The sequence below is a fragment of the Pistacia vera genome, unplaced genomic scaffold (genome assembly GCF_008641045.1).
Source record: "Pistacia vera cultivar Batoury unplaced genomic scaffold, PisVer_v2 Contig123, whole genome shotgun sequence".
Taxonomy (NCBI): domain Eukaryota; kingdom Viridiplantae; phylum Streptophyta; class Magnoliopsida; order Sapindales; family Anacardiaceae; genus Pistacia; species Pistacia vera.
The window spans coordinates 132,532-150,572 of record NW_022195282.1 but is presented as its reverse complement, the minus strand read 5'-3'; the positions used below and the strand labels follow the sequence as shown (position 1 = coordinate 150,572).

Here is an 18,041-nt window from a genome sequence, read left to right as displayed (position 1 = left end):
CAACTAATTTATTCGTTATTATTTTTTAAAACATTATCCTATCATAATGCCCAACAATGCCATACACACTTGATTCACTAAAATCACTAAAGCAAATACTATATACCACTAAAAGAAATATACAAACATAAAGTGGACGCACTACTGACAATAATTGGAACTGCCCCATTAACAGTACCTCACATACAAGTAAGCTGCATTAAGCAAAACAGTAGAAAACCAAGAAAAATGGCTAACTTTAATGGCGCTGCTGAAACTGAGGAGGAAACTGGCAAAGATCCAAATGGTGACAAGGCTAATTCAGGTCCAGGTGCTATCATAACGTCTGGATTTGGAGGGCTTGGACTTGAAGGAATTGTTGGGAGAGATGATTCAGTTGGAGAAGGAGCCATACCTTTAGGAGTAGGAAACAAAGGAGTAATGTCTGGTGATAAAGTTGGAGTTGAAGCTATGGGAATAGGAGCACTAGGCAAGAATGCAGGGGCAGCTGATATTGTGGAGACTTGTGCATGTATTTGAGTTGAAGAAAAAATAGTGATAAAGAGCATAAAAGTTGCCAAGAAGGACCAAAAGGAAGCCATTAAATGATGCTGTAATCAATTCTCCTATAATCAACTTCAATAAATGTGTATCTTCAACTTCAAGAAAGAGAGAGGGAGGGTAATGAAAAGAGAATTATGAGGAGAATGAGAGGAGAAGTAAAGGATGGTGAAGGCTTAAAAGTTGAGCTCAAAAAAGTGGTGGTAGGGACAGAATGATAGGTGGCAAAAGATGATTGGGTTGTCTTATGAAAATACAGCTCTGCATTTTTGCTAAGTGACAAGATTGATTATGCAAAATTTCTTCCGGAGCACATGAAGATGGGTTGTGTCTTTTATCTTTTTCTCTGAGTGTTTGTGCTGTATACTGTTAGTATGTCCCGTGAATTTTTGTTGTGAAGGTTTAAAAAAGACTTTTGCTATTAAGGAGAGTGATATTAATTATTATGCTCTCTCTCTCACTGATGGTTAACTTTCTGGTACTGTGCGTGAAGTCAATGGGGTTAATTTGGATGCACAATGATGAGTTTTTTCTTTGCAGGGTTGAAATATAATTATTTTAAAAACAGCCAGTTTGTATAAGTAAATATGTTTTTGAAATTGAATTCAGAAAGTTTTGTTTAAAGTCCAAATAAGAACAGGGGTTGAGAGTGAGTGTGAACAGAGCCAACTCTGGTAAAACTTTACTGGGGATAGTAATAGGAGGAGACCATTCTATCTCTAGATTTAAATATTGAAAATGACACCTCACCTCGTCATAAATAAATTTTGGACTCTTCTCATTTTACAGCTTCGACTTCAACCGGATCTTCAATTACAATATAAAATAATACAATAGTTATGTCAGCAAACGCCGAAAACAAACAAACACATAAACGCCAATAATAATAATAAATAATATTAGCTAGTGCCTAGTGGGTAGAGTTAGGATTAGGGAAGGAAGCCCATACTCCTTTTCCATCAGCCAATATGGGGGTGGGCCTTCCCTACTGAGCCCGTCCGCACTCCACCCCAAACTCATAATGGATCAAAAGATTTTTCAATTTAGAAACAAACTTGTGAAAATGATCTGATATTTGTATTACTACTTGATGAATGGGAGGTTAGGGAACAATTCAAGTTCTTTAGCGGGATGATTCTATTGCTTTAGAAGACCCCTTTTAAAGGTTTAGAAAAGCATTTGGTTGGGAAAACAGCAACAACAAAGCTGGAAGAAGTTGATCACATGATTGGGAAAAGAACAGCAAAAAAGCTGGAAGAAGTTGAACAAACATGGATTTATATCTAAATCTCTAATATCTGTCCTCTACCAGTATAATTAAGGATGCATTTGTCCAGTGAACGGATTGCCTCTAAACCAATACTTTGATTATTTGTCTTACCTTCATATATATTATATATTTGTTTTTTGAGTAATTGTTTATATTATATAAAAACACCAAAGGATTGGTCTAACGGTTAAAAAGAGCCACTTATTTTTTATGACTAGGGTGTCCGACCAGCTTGCGTGTATCTCAATTAATTCCTGGGACTTAAGGTAAGTCACAAATATGGTAGATGACTCCAAGGCCAATCCATTGGAGTTTTCATATATATTATATTATATTGATAAACATTTTCATCTTAAATCTTCCGTACTCAAATTAATTCTTTTTTCACCAAATTTTGATAATGAATTAAGTTGTATTATCCATATTTTATAAAGAGGCTCAATTGAAGTAGCTTAACCTTGTCAATTTGACTCTATCGACCCAACTTCTTATGTTTATTAATATTTGCTTAACAGACTGTTGTTATAATAAATTACTCAAAAAATATTTTTCATCAATTGTAAGTGACACCGACAATCTTTTAAATCATATAGTAGTTAAAACTAACCTCACTTAAATCTAAATAAATCTACAAATAACTATAGAGAATTTGGCATTATGGATAGCTTTAGTAATTGGAAATGAAGTTGATATTTTATTTAATGAAATTGACATATATTTCACTAATTCTCCTCGAGATTCTTGCGTTGTTGCTTGTACAAATAATTTTTGTTTTATCTTTTTGAATGATCATTTTTATATTATTATGTGACAATTTACAAATAATTTAAAATTATTTTTTGAATAATATTAAACATAGGAAATTTCTCATTATTTTTGCTACCAAACATCTTGGGATTTGATGTCTCGTGACACTCCTTACCTTCTAACGTCAAACACAGCGGGCCTTTTCACTCTACATTCACCACGTATATGAGCACATGGCATTTCAAAGAACATGAAATAACTCATAAATGCTGATATTTTATTAAAATATGATTCTATTATTACTTTGAAATTTAGATCTTGTTGGATTTCAACTATAATTTTTCTTATTGCATCTAGAAGTTCTGGGATTGAATTCTTGAATTGCAATACAAAATTATAAATTGTTGTTGATGCTTTGAGTGCTTCCTTGCACTTAACAGACTCCAAAGTAGTTGTATCATTCTCAGCTTACATTTTTCAGTGATGTTAGCAACAATTTCTTCTAAACATTATTTAATTAAATTACTACAATTATATACCATGAATATTATTTAATTAAGTACATAAATATAATGAATTTAAATCATTGCTTTAGTATATATTTAGTGGATTAATTCATATTCAGTTGATTATATTGGTAAAATATAATAATTTTTAGTCTATTAAATGTATGTTTATGGAATCATAAATGCATCTTTTAATTAATAAAATCTATATAGTCCTACAGTTATTAGTTTATATAGGTTATATCTATATAGTCCTACAGTTATTAGTTTATATAGGTTATATTGTATCTATCAAATTTCTGGTCCACTTTAAATTAATTATATTATCATAATAAAATGACGTGAAAAAGTTATTAAACGATAGTTAGGATAAAATTTTCTTAAAATAAACCTATAGTAATGATCATCAGTTTCCATAATTACATCATTTACGGCCATAATCACAACAATCCTTATCCTCTGGAGCAGCTGAGCTAAATGAAAGAAAAAATGGAAGAGGAAGCATGTGTTATAATAGTAGGGTGTGGCCCCTCCGGTCTCTCGGCGGCCGCCTGCCTTAACCAGCTCTCAATACCTTACATAATTCTTGAGCGAGAAGATTGCTACGCGTCTCTTTTTAAGAAATATGCGTATGATCGTCTCCATCTTCACTTGGCTAAACAGTACTGCGAGCTTCCTCACTTGCCATTCCCTGCTTCTTATCCAACTTTTGTTCCCAAAGACCAATTCATCCAACACTTAGATCACTATGTTTCTCATTTCAACATCACTCCTCTGTACCAAAGATCGGTCGAGTTGGCAAACTACGATGAAGACACCAAGAAATGGATTGTTAAGGCTATGAATATTGTTTCTGATGAGATTGAGGAATACAGAGCCAGGTTCTTGATATTGGCAACTGGAGAAGCAAGCACTCCTTTTATACCAGAGATTGAAGGATTGACTACTTTCACTGGAGAAGTTATTCACTCAACTCGCTATAAAAACGGCAAGCCATATGGTAATATGAATGTTCTGGTTGTTGGGTCTGGTAATTCTGGCATGGAAATTGCACTAGACCTAGCCAATCACGGTGCTAAAACCTCCATAGTTGTTCGTAGTTCGGTAAATAATCAGTCTCATTTAATCTCCACATATATCTTATATATTTTGACAAATGGACTTAATTATTTAATTTTTGGATTGTTGAATGATGGTGCAGGTTCATATATTGTCAAAACAGATTGTGTACTTGGGATTTGCTATGTTAAATTATTTTCCGTATGGAATGGTGGATTCGTTTATGGTGTTTCTAAGCAAGCTTGTTTACGGAGATCAGAGCAAGTATGGAATTGGGAGACCTAAGGAGGGTCCATTTTTCCTGAAGAATGCATACGGCAAGTACCCAATCATCGATGTCGGAACTTTCAAGAAGATTAAATCCGGAGAGATCAAGGTAATAAAGAGAGAGTCATGGCTACATCGTTTTTTCCGTTCTTTGTTTCTGTCGGTTCCTAAATTATATTAATTGAGGGAGGTGGGATTCGTTGTTGACATTTTCATTACTTGAAGAAAAAACTTTTGCTGGAGTAAGTTATTTGAGTTGACTTACTATCATTTTCTATTGCCTTATACGCTAACTTAGTGTTAAATTAATTGCACGTGTAGAGCCAAAAAGTGAGAAAACTAAATAAAATGATTTAAAATTAATTAGTTAGCAAGAAGTGTTGTCCAGTGCAAGGGCCACGAGATATTGGTGCATTTATTTTGCGTAGTAACAATCAAATATTAAACTCACCATTTATCTTGAAATGTGCAGGTGTTGCCAGCTATAGAAAACATAAGAGGCAATGAAGTGGTATTCGAGAATGGCGAGTCACATCCATTTGACTCAATTGTTTTTTGTACGGGGTTCAAGAGATCAACAAATAAGTGGCTTAAGGTAAATTGATTTATTAAAGATATAATAAATCGAAAGCATATAAAATAAATACAGAGCTAATAATTTTAATTATGTAGGGAGATGATTACTTATTGGACGAAGATGGAATTACAAAAGTGAGCTACCCAAATCATTGGAGAGGAAAGAATGGTTTGTTCTGCGTTGGATTGTCAAGGCGAGGACTTAATTTAGCTGGTATTGATGCTCAGAGTGTAGCTGATGAAATCAAATCACTTCTGTCCCTCAAATCAACTGCTTAAAGTTAAAGATATATTATGCATGAGTTGATTCTGCGTGTGTAAATTTTTGTTGCTCGAGCAGCTTTGTTCGGAAATAACGGCATGAGATTGTCCGTTTAAGGTTACGCTAATAAAACTCCGAAATTTGAGCATACTTCCATTTCATAGCCATGGTTCAAAGATTTTGCATCCCTACTTTCTTCATTGTGCCTCTTCAATTCTACCTTAGAGGACACCAAAACTGTAATGTACTTCATTAAGTGTACTTAAAATTATAAATGGTAATTAGTTGAGTTAAAATGGTCATGGATCAGATATTAGCTTGCTTTTCCTATGGCCTGGTTCCATCTAGATGGAGTGCTTTATTGGGCCATTGACTCAACCTTTTAAATCTATACTACCACCACTCTTGTCACGTTATTTTCTATTAAATAATTTATATTTGTAATTTAGTTGTTAAGAGAAATGTATAACTAAACTAAAAAGAGATCAGACAGAGATCTATTTAACTCACCATCTTAATCATCTTAATATATAATAAAGATTAATACAAGGACAAACGTCACAAACGGACAATGAATCTTATGCATCACCCACCATTAATTCGGGCTTTTTAATAAAACAACTTCCTAATAATATATTTAGAGTAATACTATACTTACAAAGATTTCATATGAAATTATTTATAGAAAGTGACATGACAATACTCTTACATTGACGTATTATTCACTCTCATTTAAAATTCATTTACCTTGTGTGGGAAATCTGCAAAAGATAATTCCCTATTAGGAGAGAAGATATTTAGATTGGCTCAATTTGGAAAGAAGATATTCAAATTAACTTAGATTCCAACTAAGGTAGTCGAAGATTATGCAATTTCCTAATCCTACTTATTTGAATATTACATCAACTCTATCATGTAAATGAGTGCTATATAAACCCCATTATAACTTAGTTTTTAGGGGGTTGAGCAATTGTTCTAGGAAAATAGTTATCATTTGTAATTCTCATTCAATAGAAATAGTGGACGTAGATTCAAGATTCAAATTTGCTGAACCACTTTAAAATTGTCTCTTGTCATAACTCATTTTTTCTCTTTAATTATTCAAATGCTGATTTTCATTAAATCACGCACATCTCGGTTTCGATTCCGTCAAGGTCAATCGAATCTCTTTAGTTGGTGTGAATTTTCATATCAACAACTTAACACTAGAAGGAGGGGCTTGAACACTTCTAGCTCTTTCTGTTTTCTAGCAGTTTCTTTTCCATTTTCCAATCACAAAAAAGCCAACCATAGCTACAACCCATGTCGCCAAATCCAACTCTAGAATCGAAGCTGCTGTCGGATGGGGAGTATTGAGCGTGATGAAGTATGAGTCTGGCAAAGTGGTAAATATAAAAGCTGTAGATCTTTTGGTAAGCTTTCCAACGGTTTGAGAATCGTCCAAATCCAATGTTTGCAGCTCAAGTTATTGTCAAATTATTGAAGTATGTTCCAAACTCGCCATAACTCATTAATGAGAGTGTGAACTCACCATAACTCGTAAATGAGAGCACGAGCTCAGCAAAACTCGTTAATGAGAGTGCAAACTTGCCATAACTCGTTAATGAGAGTGCAAACTCACCATAATAGGACTGTAAACGAGTCGAGCCGAGTTTTCGACTTATCAAGCTCGGCTCGTATGCTACAAGATCGAGCTCGAGTTCAAGCTTGAGCCTGTCGAGTTAGAGAAAGTAAGCTCAAACTTGAGCTCGAGCTGGCTTGCGAGCTTCAGTTCGAGTCAGGCTCGTTAAGGCTCGAACTGCTTGGGCATGACTCTCCACCAATTTTAGCCTTGCAGGCTGTTTTTTGCTCCTAAACCTATTTAAATACACAATTTTGCATCCAAAAACAGCTACTGCATCCTCAATCATATTAACCATGATAGCTTTGTATGGAAAATTAAGTTAAGTGAACTAAATTTCTTATTTTAGTTCACTTCACTTAATTAATGTTTGAGCTACAAAAACAATAACAAATTAACATGTGATTGTATCAAAATACAGTCCTAATTTTAATCTAGCAATAACTACTAAGTTTGCATCAAAATACAGTCCAAGACATCAAAATAACAATTGTCCAATAATCAAAATAGAGGTGGCTGTAGTATGTAGATGGGCTGTCTATGTCTTGTACTGAAACCACCAGCAAAATTTGTTAGATACCCAGCCTTCACCTGCAATTACAACACACAATTAACTGATGAACACCTGTCCAGATTTCATCTAACCAATTTCCACAACTCACCAACACAATTCAATTAAGAAAAATCAAGCAACTGACTTCTATTTCCCCACACTCAAATGACCTCTACTGCCCAATTATTTCCCCATGCCTAAATGGCCTCTACTGCTCAATTCCAGCCCCAACTATTATCCCACGCCCAACCAATTGGCCTCTGCTGCCCAATTCTAATAACTTCTAGAATACAAACAGACAATGTAAACGGATTTCCACAGCATAAAAAACCAGTCAAGAACCAGAAAATAACCCGTAAACCATGTTCCTGTGCATGCCTCCTGCCATAGCCAAACCATGTATTGAATATGATTCCCAGGAACTTACGAGATAGGAAGCCTAATCTCCAACAGTTGCTGCTCTTTCTAAAATGACAAAAGAGGAGTAATTAAAGTTTAGTTAGAATAAAGATAATGTAGTTATTGAAGTTAATCAAAATAATATTCAATATAACCTACTTTGCACCCTTTCTTCACCCCATTCAAAAAGTGACACCAATCACATCCACATAAGAGCATCTCCACCGTGTCAAGAGCCAACGACGATCAATACATGTCAATAACCTTACTCCTGACGCTGAAAGTAGACTCATAAGCAATCGTAGTGATAGGGATGACTAAAATGTCACAAGCCATGGTAGGCAAAATTGGGAACTTCGTTGAATTTGTCTTCCACCGCTATAAAGCATCAAACGTCGTAGGATCCCTCACATATTTATGGCATCACTCTCCCAAATAACAGTCTAACTATGATTTACTTGGCTCAACTGTCTTGACTGCATCTAGAAAGCTACTAAAATCATCTCAATCCTTCAGCCTGGCTGCCGCTGCCCCTAACCCCCCACCAATAGCCTCAACTCTATCCCCTCATGATGTAAAAGCGTGGGAAGCAATCAATACTTTACTAGCATCAACATACTCCCTATATACCTCATACAAGGCATCCCGAACAATATCAGCATTTGCTCGTGCTTCTGAGTTAGGATACATCTTAGGGAACGACCATTGAGTGTCAGTCCAGGGTCTAATACAACAGCCACAACCATCAGTAGATTACATTCCCCCCAATATTTATCAATTTTTTTTTTCATTTTCCAACACATGGCCCTTATAAATTCATCTTCATCTTCGTTCTTACTATCCAACATCATTTTGATTAGAAAAACTTGTTTTAGAAACAAGTTTGATGTCGGATAATCGCTCCCTGATATGAGATTGGTCGCACCACAAAATACCTTCAAAATATCACAAAGTTTCTCTAATTTGTCCCAATCATCCTCCTTAGGATAGTAATAGTAACTCATATCCCTTTCCTTCAATCTAGGAAAAACACGTCTGAACTTTGTTGCCATTGCCAGCATATCATATGTTGAATTCCACCGTGTTTTACAATCAAGAATAAGCTTGCGAGACGACAATCACAACTTCTGTACAATCTTTGAAAAAACGTTAAGCCTACTCTCCGAGGCATTGACATATAACACGCTGTCACGGATGTCACCAATAATGTGTCTTATTTGATAAAGGTCATCTTGAACAACTAAGTTCAAGATGTGTGCACAACATCTCACATGAAACAACTTGCCCCCACATATGAGCTTCCCTATAGCTTGGAGATTTTCTTTCAAGACTTTGATTGAAACATCATTGCTTGAAGCATTGTCTACTGAGATCGTGTGGACCTTAGTTTCAATTCCCCACTCCATCAAGCACTTGAAAATGGCATCAGAAATGACAACACTAGTACGGGGAGGCGGCAAATGAACGAAATTCAAGACCCATCTATTCAACTTCCAATTATCATCAATTCAATGCCCAGTCAACACCATGTATTCCATCCTCTGATTGCTTAAATTCCATAGATTTGTGTGAGGCCCATCTTTCTGACACCCTTCAGTACCGTCTTCAACCTTTGCTTCTCATTTTCATATAGTTTCACACAATCATTCTTGCAAGTGTTACGCAAAATTGGACTCCACTCAGGAATCTCATACTTCATCATATTATTCAATCTCTTTTCCTCCACAACAGTAAACGGATGCTCATGCATCAGCACCTAATGGGCAATAAGTTTTCTCATCTTAAGCATAACAAACTGGCCTCGTAGAGCAGGCGGGATAACAGATGTGCCATGAGAACTGGAAAGGCAAAAATTTATTTACTGTTGCCTCAAGGAAGCTGGTCTCTTCGCACACCTCTTCAAATGTCTATTACATTGGGTTGCGCTTCCAATGGCAGTCATTTTCAGCTTGGTTTTACAGTGGATGCGCTCCGCCTGCTTTGCACCACCAAGAACAACCACCTCCTTAAATTCTATCCACACTGTTGATGTCTTGGCTCTCTTTTTCCTATGAAGTGAACTGTCATTGTCCACTACATTTTCGAGGCTATTGACACTTTGTTCTGTACGAGTAGTGGTTGTGCTTCCATAAATGTTACGACGATCAACTGTTTTGATTGTAACTATATCATCAACGTCATCCAATGTTAGGGTGCTTGAGGAATTGCCTTTGGAGGCCATACCTATTATTCAAAAATAAGAATCCATCATTAACGAAACACACAAACTCCATAATCTAGTAACACAAATTATAGAATCCAGCAACACACACAAACCATAAATTTTTCATAATGTGCAAACAGAAGATTCATTAACACAGTGGCTTGTTCGTGTGCAAATAATGACCTAAACTGTGTGCAAAACTGCAAATAGTGGCCTGTTCGTGTGCAACACACACAAACCATACATTTTTTTTATCATCAATGTTTCACAAACAAGTATTCAAGTAGAGAATCAACCCTACAGACCATACATTTTTCATCATCAATTTTTCACCCTAAACTGTGTGCAAGTAAACCTTAATGAACTCAGATCATACAAACCATAGTTTTCAAGCATGTTAATGAACCTTAACGAAATCAATCCATCATTTGTGGGTTTGGAATGGATACTTACTAACTTATTCCTACTAATTTTGTGCTTGATTTGGAGGAGAAGAATTGGTTTCATGATTTGGAGGTGAAGTCGCGATTCCTCCATGTCGTCAATCGATCGATGATGACAAGAACAGGGGATGGGTGATTGTCGATAGCAAGCACAGGGATCGATTCGTGATTTGTGATTTGGGGATTTATGGTTTGTGAATTGTAAAATTGGGTATAGGGTTAGGGCTTGGTCGATTTGGGGGAAGTTAAATTGGGGGTGTTTTGTGTTTAGATCAGGTTTTACTATTTTGCACTTAAGGGGGTAAATATCATTTTTTTTTTTTTTTGAATTTTGTACTGCAATATAACATTTCAGTCCCACAAGGTTTATAAAACTTACAAAAAAATACCCTTCTTATGCGAGCCACCCTAGGCTCGCGACCGTACGAGTCAACCCCCCCCCCCCAATGATCGAACTTAACTCAAGTTAGTACCCCGAGTTTGAGCCGAGACTACTCGACCAATGTCAAATCGAGCCCTTAATGAGCTTCAAACAAGTCGAGTCGAACCGGCTCACGAGCTACTCGGCTCGTCTGATAGCTCTAGTCATAACTCGTTAAGAGAGCACAAACTCACCATAACTCGTTAATGAGAGAGCGAACTCATCATAACTCATTAATGAGAGCACGAACTCGAGCATGATACAATCTGAATATGGCAAAATGTTAAACATAACAGTTGTAGCCCTTCGAGTAAGTTTTCCAATGGTCCAAGAATTGTCCAAATTAGGGATGAGAAGCGAGTCGAGCAGTTTGTGAGCTACTCGAGCTCGGCTCGTGAAAAGCTAGAACTTGATTCAAAGTCAATCGATTCCAGCTTGAGTGGCTCGTTTAAAGGGTCAAGTTAAGTTCGATCAGGGCGAAGCTCAGCTCAATAGGCTCGCGAGCCTCATCGCACTCAAAGGGCCAAATTGCAAGTATTGTAACTTTTTTTTTATATATATTTTCAAGGTTTTAAAATGACAAAATTCCCCTTCTCACCATAAACTTGAAGCTCGAGCTCAAGTACCCACCTATACTCGCGAGCTCGAGCCCAAGTATTCAAGGTCAAACGAGCTCGGCTCGAACTCGAACTCGAACTCGAACTCGACACTGTTCATCACGAACCGAGCTTGAGTGTCCAAATACTTGGCTCAGCTCGACTCAACTCATATACACCCCTAGTCCAAATTCGAGGTCTACAACTCAAGTTATCATTAACATACTGAGATATGTTCCAAACTCGTTAACTAAAGTGCAAAGCTCGTTGTTTCAGAGTTCGTTTTAAGAGCTCATCATTTTAGAGCTCGTCAGTTAAGATCTTGTTTTGAGAGCTCTTCATTTTAAAAGCTCGTTTTGAGAGTTCGTCATTTTAAAAACTTGTTTTGAGAGCTGGTCATTTTAAAAGCTCGTTTTGAAAGCTCATCATTTTAGAGCTCATTATTTCAAAGCTCATTTTGAGAGCTCGTCCTTAAAGCTTATCATTGAGCTCGTCATTTTGTAGTTCGTTTTGAGAGCTCGTCATTTTAGGCTTGTTTTGAGAGCTCATCACAACTCGTTTTGAGAGCTTGCCATTTGATAGCTCGTTTTGAGAGATCGTCATTTTAGAGCTCGTTTTGAGAGCTCGCCATTTTATAGCTCATCATTTCAGAGCTCGCGTTGTAGAGCTCGTCCTTTTAGAGCTTTTCGTTTAGAGCTCATCATTTCAAAGCTCGTCGTTCGTGAGCTCGTCGTTTCTGAGCTCATCCTTTCTGAAACTCATAGTTTTTGAAGTCCAAACTCGCACTCCAAAAACTAGGGGGCTATTTTTGTGCGGGAAATCCAGAGAGGGTAATTCCCTATTAGGAGAGAAGATATTTAGATTGGTTTAATTTGGAAGACATATATTCAGATTGATTTAAATTCCAAGTAAGGTAGCCAAAGATCACGTAACTTCCTAATCCCACGTATTTGAATTTTACCTCAACTCTATCATGTAAATGGATGCTATATAAACCCATCATAACTTGTTTTCTAGGGGGTTGGGCAATTGTTCTAGGAAAAAATTCATCATTTGTAATTCTCATTCAATAAGACAAACAATGGATGTAGGCTCAAGGTTCAAACTTGTCGAACCACTTTAAAAATTGCCTCTTGTCATCACTAATTTTTGCTCTTTAATTAAATTGCTGATTTTTATTAAATCATGCACACATCCGTTCCGATTCCACTAAGGTTAATTGGATCACTCGGGTTGGTGCGAATTTTTGTATTAACAATTTATTAAGTTTTTATTTTATATTAATTCATCCAATCATATTTTGACATGTCACTTTGTATAAAATTTTTGTTAGTGCAGTATCATCCATATATTTATCACAATCATTATAATATGAAAGACAATAGTTAACTCGCTGATGGCTGAAGATTTGGAAATATATATGTGTGTGTGTGTGTGGTTGCACCATGTAAAATTTTTTAAAGTATTTCTTTTTATATATATATAATGCAAAACAATCAAATTAGATGTTTATTTTTATTTTTATTTAAATCTTCTATCTTCTATCTTTTATGGGCATGACAACTTTATTTAAAACTTCTTTTGGGAATTTAACTAGTTTTTCTATCTAATTTATCTTTTTTATAAGTTCTATTAGACATGCTTAATTAGGATTCAAAATTAACTAAAGAAAAATAATTAATAAATAAACGTACATATAAAATAATAAATGTAATAATACTAAATTAAGTAAATATACAATGATAAAATATATAATAATATTAGCACCTGAAATTTTATTGAAATTATAGTGAAATATCTTAATTCTTACTCAAAATCTTTGAAGACCCGAAATAGAAGGATATGATGTAATAGAATTTAAAAAAGATAAGTTAGAATTTGAATGGTAATTAAAGACAATTAAACCTTATACTATACAAATAAAATTAATCTTATCTGCATATATTCTATAAGCTAGTATTCCTTACCTTTGAATTATTATATATGAATTTAATACTATAATTAGTAAAAACTAATCTTTACTTATTATTTAATATATAATAATGGAAAAAAAAATTATTCATATTAGGAAAGTAATATAATTGCGAGAAAGTATTTAATGTCATTCATTACATATAAGGAATAATTATGCAACGTAATTAATTTCATTCAATTATCTTCAATAGGATTTGTTATATATAAAGAAAAATAGTTAAACAAAAATTTGATTATACTATATAAATAAACATAATAACTAAATATTATAAATTTCTTAAAGAAATTTAATTTTTAAAATATTTTCTTCCGTTATGGGGTTCTAGACTTCTAGGCAAGTGAGTCCGTGTTAAGCTGCTAGCAGGAGTTTCTAAAATTCTTTTATAGAATTGATTGTTTTATAGTATGTTTGAAATATAATGAGTATATTATGAGTAATTTTAGAAATTGATGTGATAAAAAAAGAATAAAAAAGTAAATACGATGAATTTAATTTTTTATATCCGTTTTCTGTCACTATATAAATCTTTTTCAGATTTTTTTGTAACTTCAGGATTATTATTAAATTATTAAAAGAAAAAGAATCTCACGTTATATGCATGTATAAATTGAGCCATTCCATTTGGAAACTCATTCTCCTCTAATTCTGAGAAAAAAGAAAAGGGAGAAGAAGCAGCTCATCAGAAAACCAAACTATATACAATGCAAGAGCAATCAGTAATAATAGTGGGGTCTGGCCCCTCCGGCTTGGCCACCGAAGCCTGCCTTAACCAGCTTTCAATACCCTACATGATACTCGAAAGAGAAGATTGTTACGCTTCTCTTTAAATATGCCTATGATCGTCTTCATCTTCATTTGGCTAAACAATTCTGTCAACTTCCTCACTTGCCATTCCCGGCTTCTTATCCAACTTCTATACCCAAAAACCTATTCCTACAATATTTAGATGACTATGTTTCTCATTTTAACATCAGTCCTTTGTATAAAAGATCTGTTGACTTTGCAAACTACAATCAAGAAAGCTAGAAATGGATTGTTAAAGCTAGAAATACAGTTTCTGGTGAGATTGAGGAATATTCTGGGGCGTTTTTAGTAGTGGCAAGGGGAGAAACAACGGACCCTTTTACACCAAATATTGAAGGAATGGATACTTTCACTGGAGAAGTTTTTTACTCAACTTGCTATAAAAACGGCAAGGCATATGGTGATAAGAGTGTTTTGGTTGTTGGGTCTGGTAATTCTGGCATGGGAATTGCACTAGACCTAGCTAACCATGGTGCCAAAACTTCCATAGTTGTTCGTAGTCCGGTAATTTAACATAGATCCATCTCTTGTTTATGTCATTTTAATTAATTAGTAAATATGATATAATATAATAATATATACAATAAAACCTCTTTATAGTGGTACTGCATATAGAAATAAACTCTATATAATCATAAAAAACTATATTCCCGAATTGAAATAGTTATAAATAAGAATAAATTTCATATTGTAATAAATTATAATATTTTTAATTCTCGTCTTAAGGAAAGTAATCTCCACATAGTAATAATTATATGTATATTGCAAAAAAAATAATGTTATCTTACATTAAAGGTTTAAGATGAAATAAAAATATTTATCTAAAGTTGTTTGTAGCAATGATTTATTCTTTAGAGTTGTTACCACGTCTTTTAACTTACAGGTAAATTACTCGTTGGCATTGACATTTTTTTGTTGAAGCCAAAACATTTGTAACTTTTCAAGCATGTTTAGAGCTTCTTGGCACGAAACTTTTTGTATTTCCATGCTATCAACCTCATTATTATTTCCTTTCTCTTCTTGTCTAATTGTAGTAATGATTTATTCTTCAGTTAAAGCATACATGACTTGTTGCTTATATGGACGATTGAGGAAGACATTAATATTCATTCGATTAGTATAGTAAAGTTGCCGAATCTGATCACTCAATTCTACAATGACTCTTTGATTCTCCTCGTCCACTTCATTTGTAATTTGCAATTCATCAACATCGAGGGTCCTAATTTTGCAATGCTTAAAACAATTGGCAATTGTTCATGACTTCACATCAATTGACCATGCAGTAACTGCATTTACAATTCCATCAAGGACACTTATCTTTGTTGGTTCTAAGACATGATCTTCTATTCGATTCAAAAGTAGGCAATTGAATGGCTGAATTGAAACCCTAATACTATTAAAACATAAATTGAAATTCTAATATTGTATTATTAAAACATGAATTATGAAATAAGAATTTTTTGTAACTACACATTTATTAAATTATAACCTTCTCATAGTAATAAATTTAATCAGTCTCACTATTATGACTATAAAGAGATTTTACTGAACTTGAATAACGTAGGCAGGTTCACTTATTGACAAGAGAGATGGTATACTTGGGTTCTGTTATGTTGAAGTATATACCTTATGGCGTGGTGGACTCAATCATGTTGTGGCTTAGCAAGCTTGTTTATGGAGACCTGAGCAAGTATGGCATAAATAGGCCCAAGGAGGGTCCATTTTTCATGAAAGTTGCATACGGAAAGTATCCAGTTCTTGATACCGGCACCTGTAAGAAGATCAAATCTGGGGAGATTCAAGTAAGTGAATTATGATTATTGTTTGTCATTGTATGAGTAGGCTTTTTTGTTAAGCAAAGTGACCTGACCTGGTTGGTGATGAAAAGTGAAAACGACACTGAAAAAATTTGTTATAACTTCCTCAATTATTCTTGGTTTCATTTTCAGATGGTAAACTATAGCTCGTAGTTTTTGATATAACATGATCATAAGTTGTTGGAAGGATCTTTTTTTTCCTTTGACTTTACTTATTGGTTGTAGTACCTTGTAGAAACTTTAATTGAACAGCAAGTGCAGGGATCCCAGGATTTTGAGGAAAAGAAGTGTGAAAATAGGCACTGTTTAAGGAGATACTACAATATTAGTCAAGCAATGTTAAATTGTTCCCATCGTGAATAATGTTAACTGCTCCCTTATTTCAATATTTAATTTAAAGTCAAATAAAATCAAATATTTGTATAGAAATAGGTTAGATATATATGATTACAAGATATTTTATAGACCGCAAGAGCCACGAAACTTGTCCTGTAGTTCTACGTAAACTCAAAATTTTTCAAACATCGTACATGTGACAGGTCTTGCCGGCAATAGAAAGCATTAGAGGCAATGTGGTGATATTTGAGAATGGAACGTCGCATCCCTTTGACGCAATTGTATTTTGTACCGGCTTCAAGAGATCAACAAATACATGGCTTAAGGTAAAAAATCAAACTGAATATTTACCCACTTCTTGTCCTACATAATTCTTAATACATAAATAAAAAAAACATTATCATATTATTGAACAGGGGGATGACTACCTAGTACCTGCTGAACGACGACGGACTTGCAAAACCCAACTTCCCTAACCATTGGAAAGGAAAGAATGGTTTATTCTGCGCTGGACTGTCAAGGAGAGGACTGTATGGAGCTTCTTCGGATGCCCAAAACATAGCTAATGAAATTAAGTCACTTCTGTGAAAATTTCTCCAACTTAGTATTGGGTACATCTCGTTTGGTATAGGGTAATTGAAGTTGTTGAAATAAAAAATAAGACATTTGTGTAATTATATTCAGCCTTTTACAGCAATGTACGTATTATTAATGTTAATTAATTAATATTGAAGATGTCACACAGCTCGTTGCATTAATAATACGTACATTGGCCGCTATATATATGTACCTGAATTAATGTGAGCTTTGTTTGTTAAAGAGTAATTAGAAGATGATTAATTATTAGAATTGAACGTGGCAAAGCAAGTGATGAGGAGAGGTGTGGTAAGTTAATTAGGTTAAAGTGGTCCTCTCCTGGGTCAGATATTATATATTATGGATATGAACACATGGACTACAACTTTTTAAAACTATATCTATATATATATCATCTAATTAATACAAATTTATTATGGTATGGTACTAGGATAGGGATTTACAACCACTCTTGACATCATTTTCTATTAAAGAATTTGTATATGTAATTTAGTTGTTAAGAGATGTGTGTATATATAACCTTACTAAACAGAATATGCTGGAGACATATAACATTGTGTGCATATAATGTTGCGACTCCTACAAGGTTAATTAGAGGTGATTCTTACCCATTTCCCACCATTAGTTTGGACTTTTTACTGCTGCCTAATTTAATTAAAACTCGTTTAATTTGAGATGTATTGCAAACCCCAAGGAAGCCCAATTTACAAGCACAAGTTGAATGAACATGACTTTCACAATTGTATGTTTTCAACTCTAATCTCTAGATACTAATAAAGAATAACAGTGGGAAGAAAGTTCTATAAACTTTTGAGTTCGAGTCTCTCCAAACACTAATAGAAGTGGTTATTATAGCTCTTATTCGGTCAACAGTTCCAACAATTCTAGGGTATCGGGATATTAGTTGAAATGTGCATAAATTGACTAGAACACCCTTCGTGATAAAAAATAAAAAAATAAAAAATAGTGAGAAGATTATTTGATTTTAATTGCATGAAATATCTACTCTTACTTTATATTAATATATGATGGATATGGTGCATGCTTAA

The 18,041-nt window shown here is 34.3% G+C and overlaps 2 protein-coding genes and 1 pseudogene across 2 annotated transcripts; 2 read left to right on the top strand and 1 right to left on the bottom strand.

Moving 5' to 3' along the window:
- Positions 1–21: 21 nt before the first annotated feature.
- Positions 22–679, bottom strand: LOC116117263 (classical arabinogalactan protein 26). Its single transcript, XM_031403299.1, has one exon. It carries the CDS (start codon positions 579–581, stop codon positions 180–182), a length of 402 nt encoding a protein of 133 aa, XP_031259159.1. The 5' UTR covers positions 582–679; the 3' UTR covers positions 22–179.
- A 2,858-nt stretch (positions 680–3,537) lies between these two features.
- Positions 3,538–5,451, top strand: LOC116117307 (probable indole-3-pyruvate monooxygenase YUCCA10). Its single transcript, XM_031403347.1, has 4 exons — positions 3,538–4,167; positions 4,265–4,498; positions 4,862–4,984; positions 5,062–5,451. Exons 1-4 carry the CDS (start codon positions 3,541–3,543, stop codon positions 5,242–5,244), a joined length of 1,167 nt encoding a protein of 388 aa, XP_031259207.1. The 5' UTR covers positions 3,538–3,540; the 3' UTR covers positions 5,245–5,451.
- Positions 5,452–14,139: 8,688 nt separating this feature from the next.
- On the top strand, positions 14,140–16,983 carry LOC116116288 (annotated as a pseudogene).
- Positions 16,984–18,041: the final 1,058 nt, after the last annotated feature.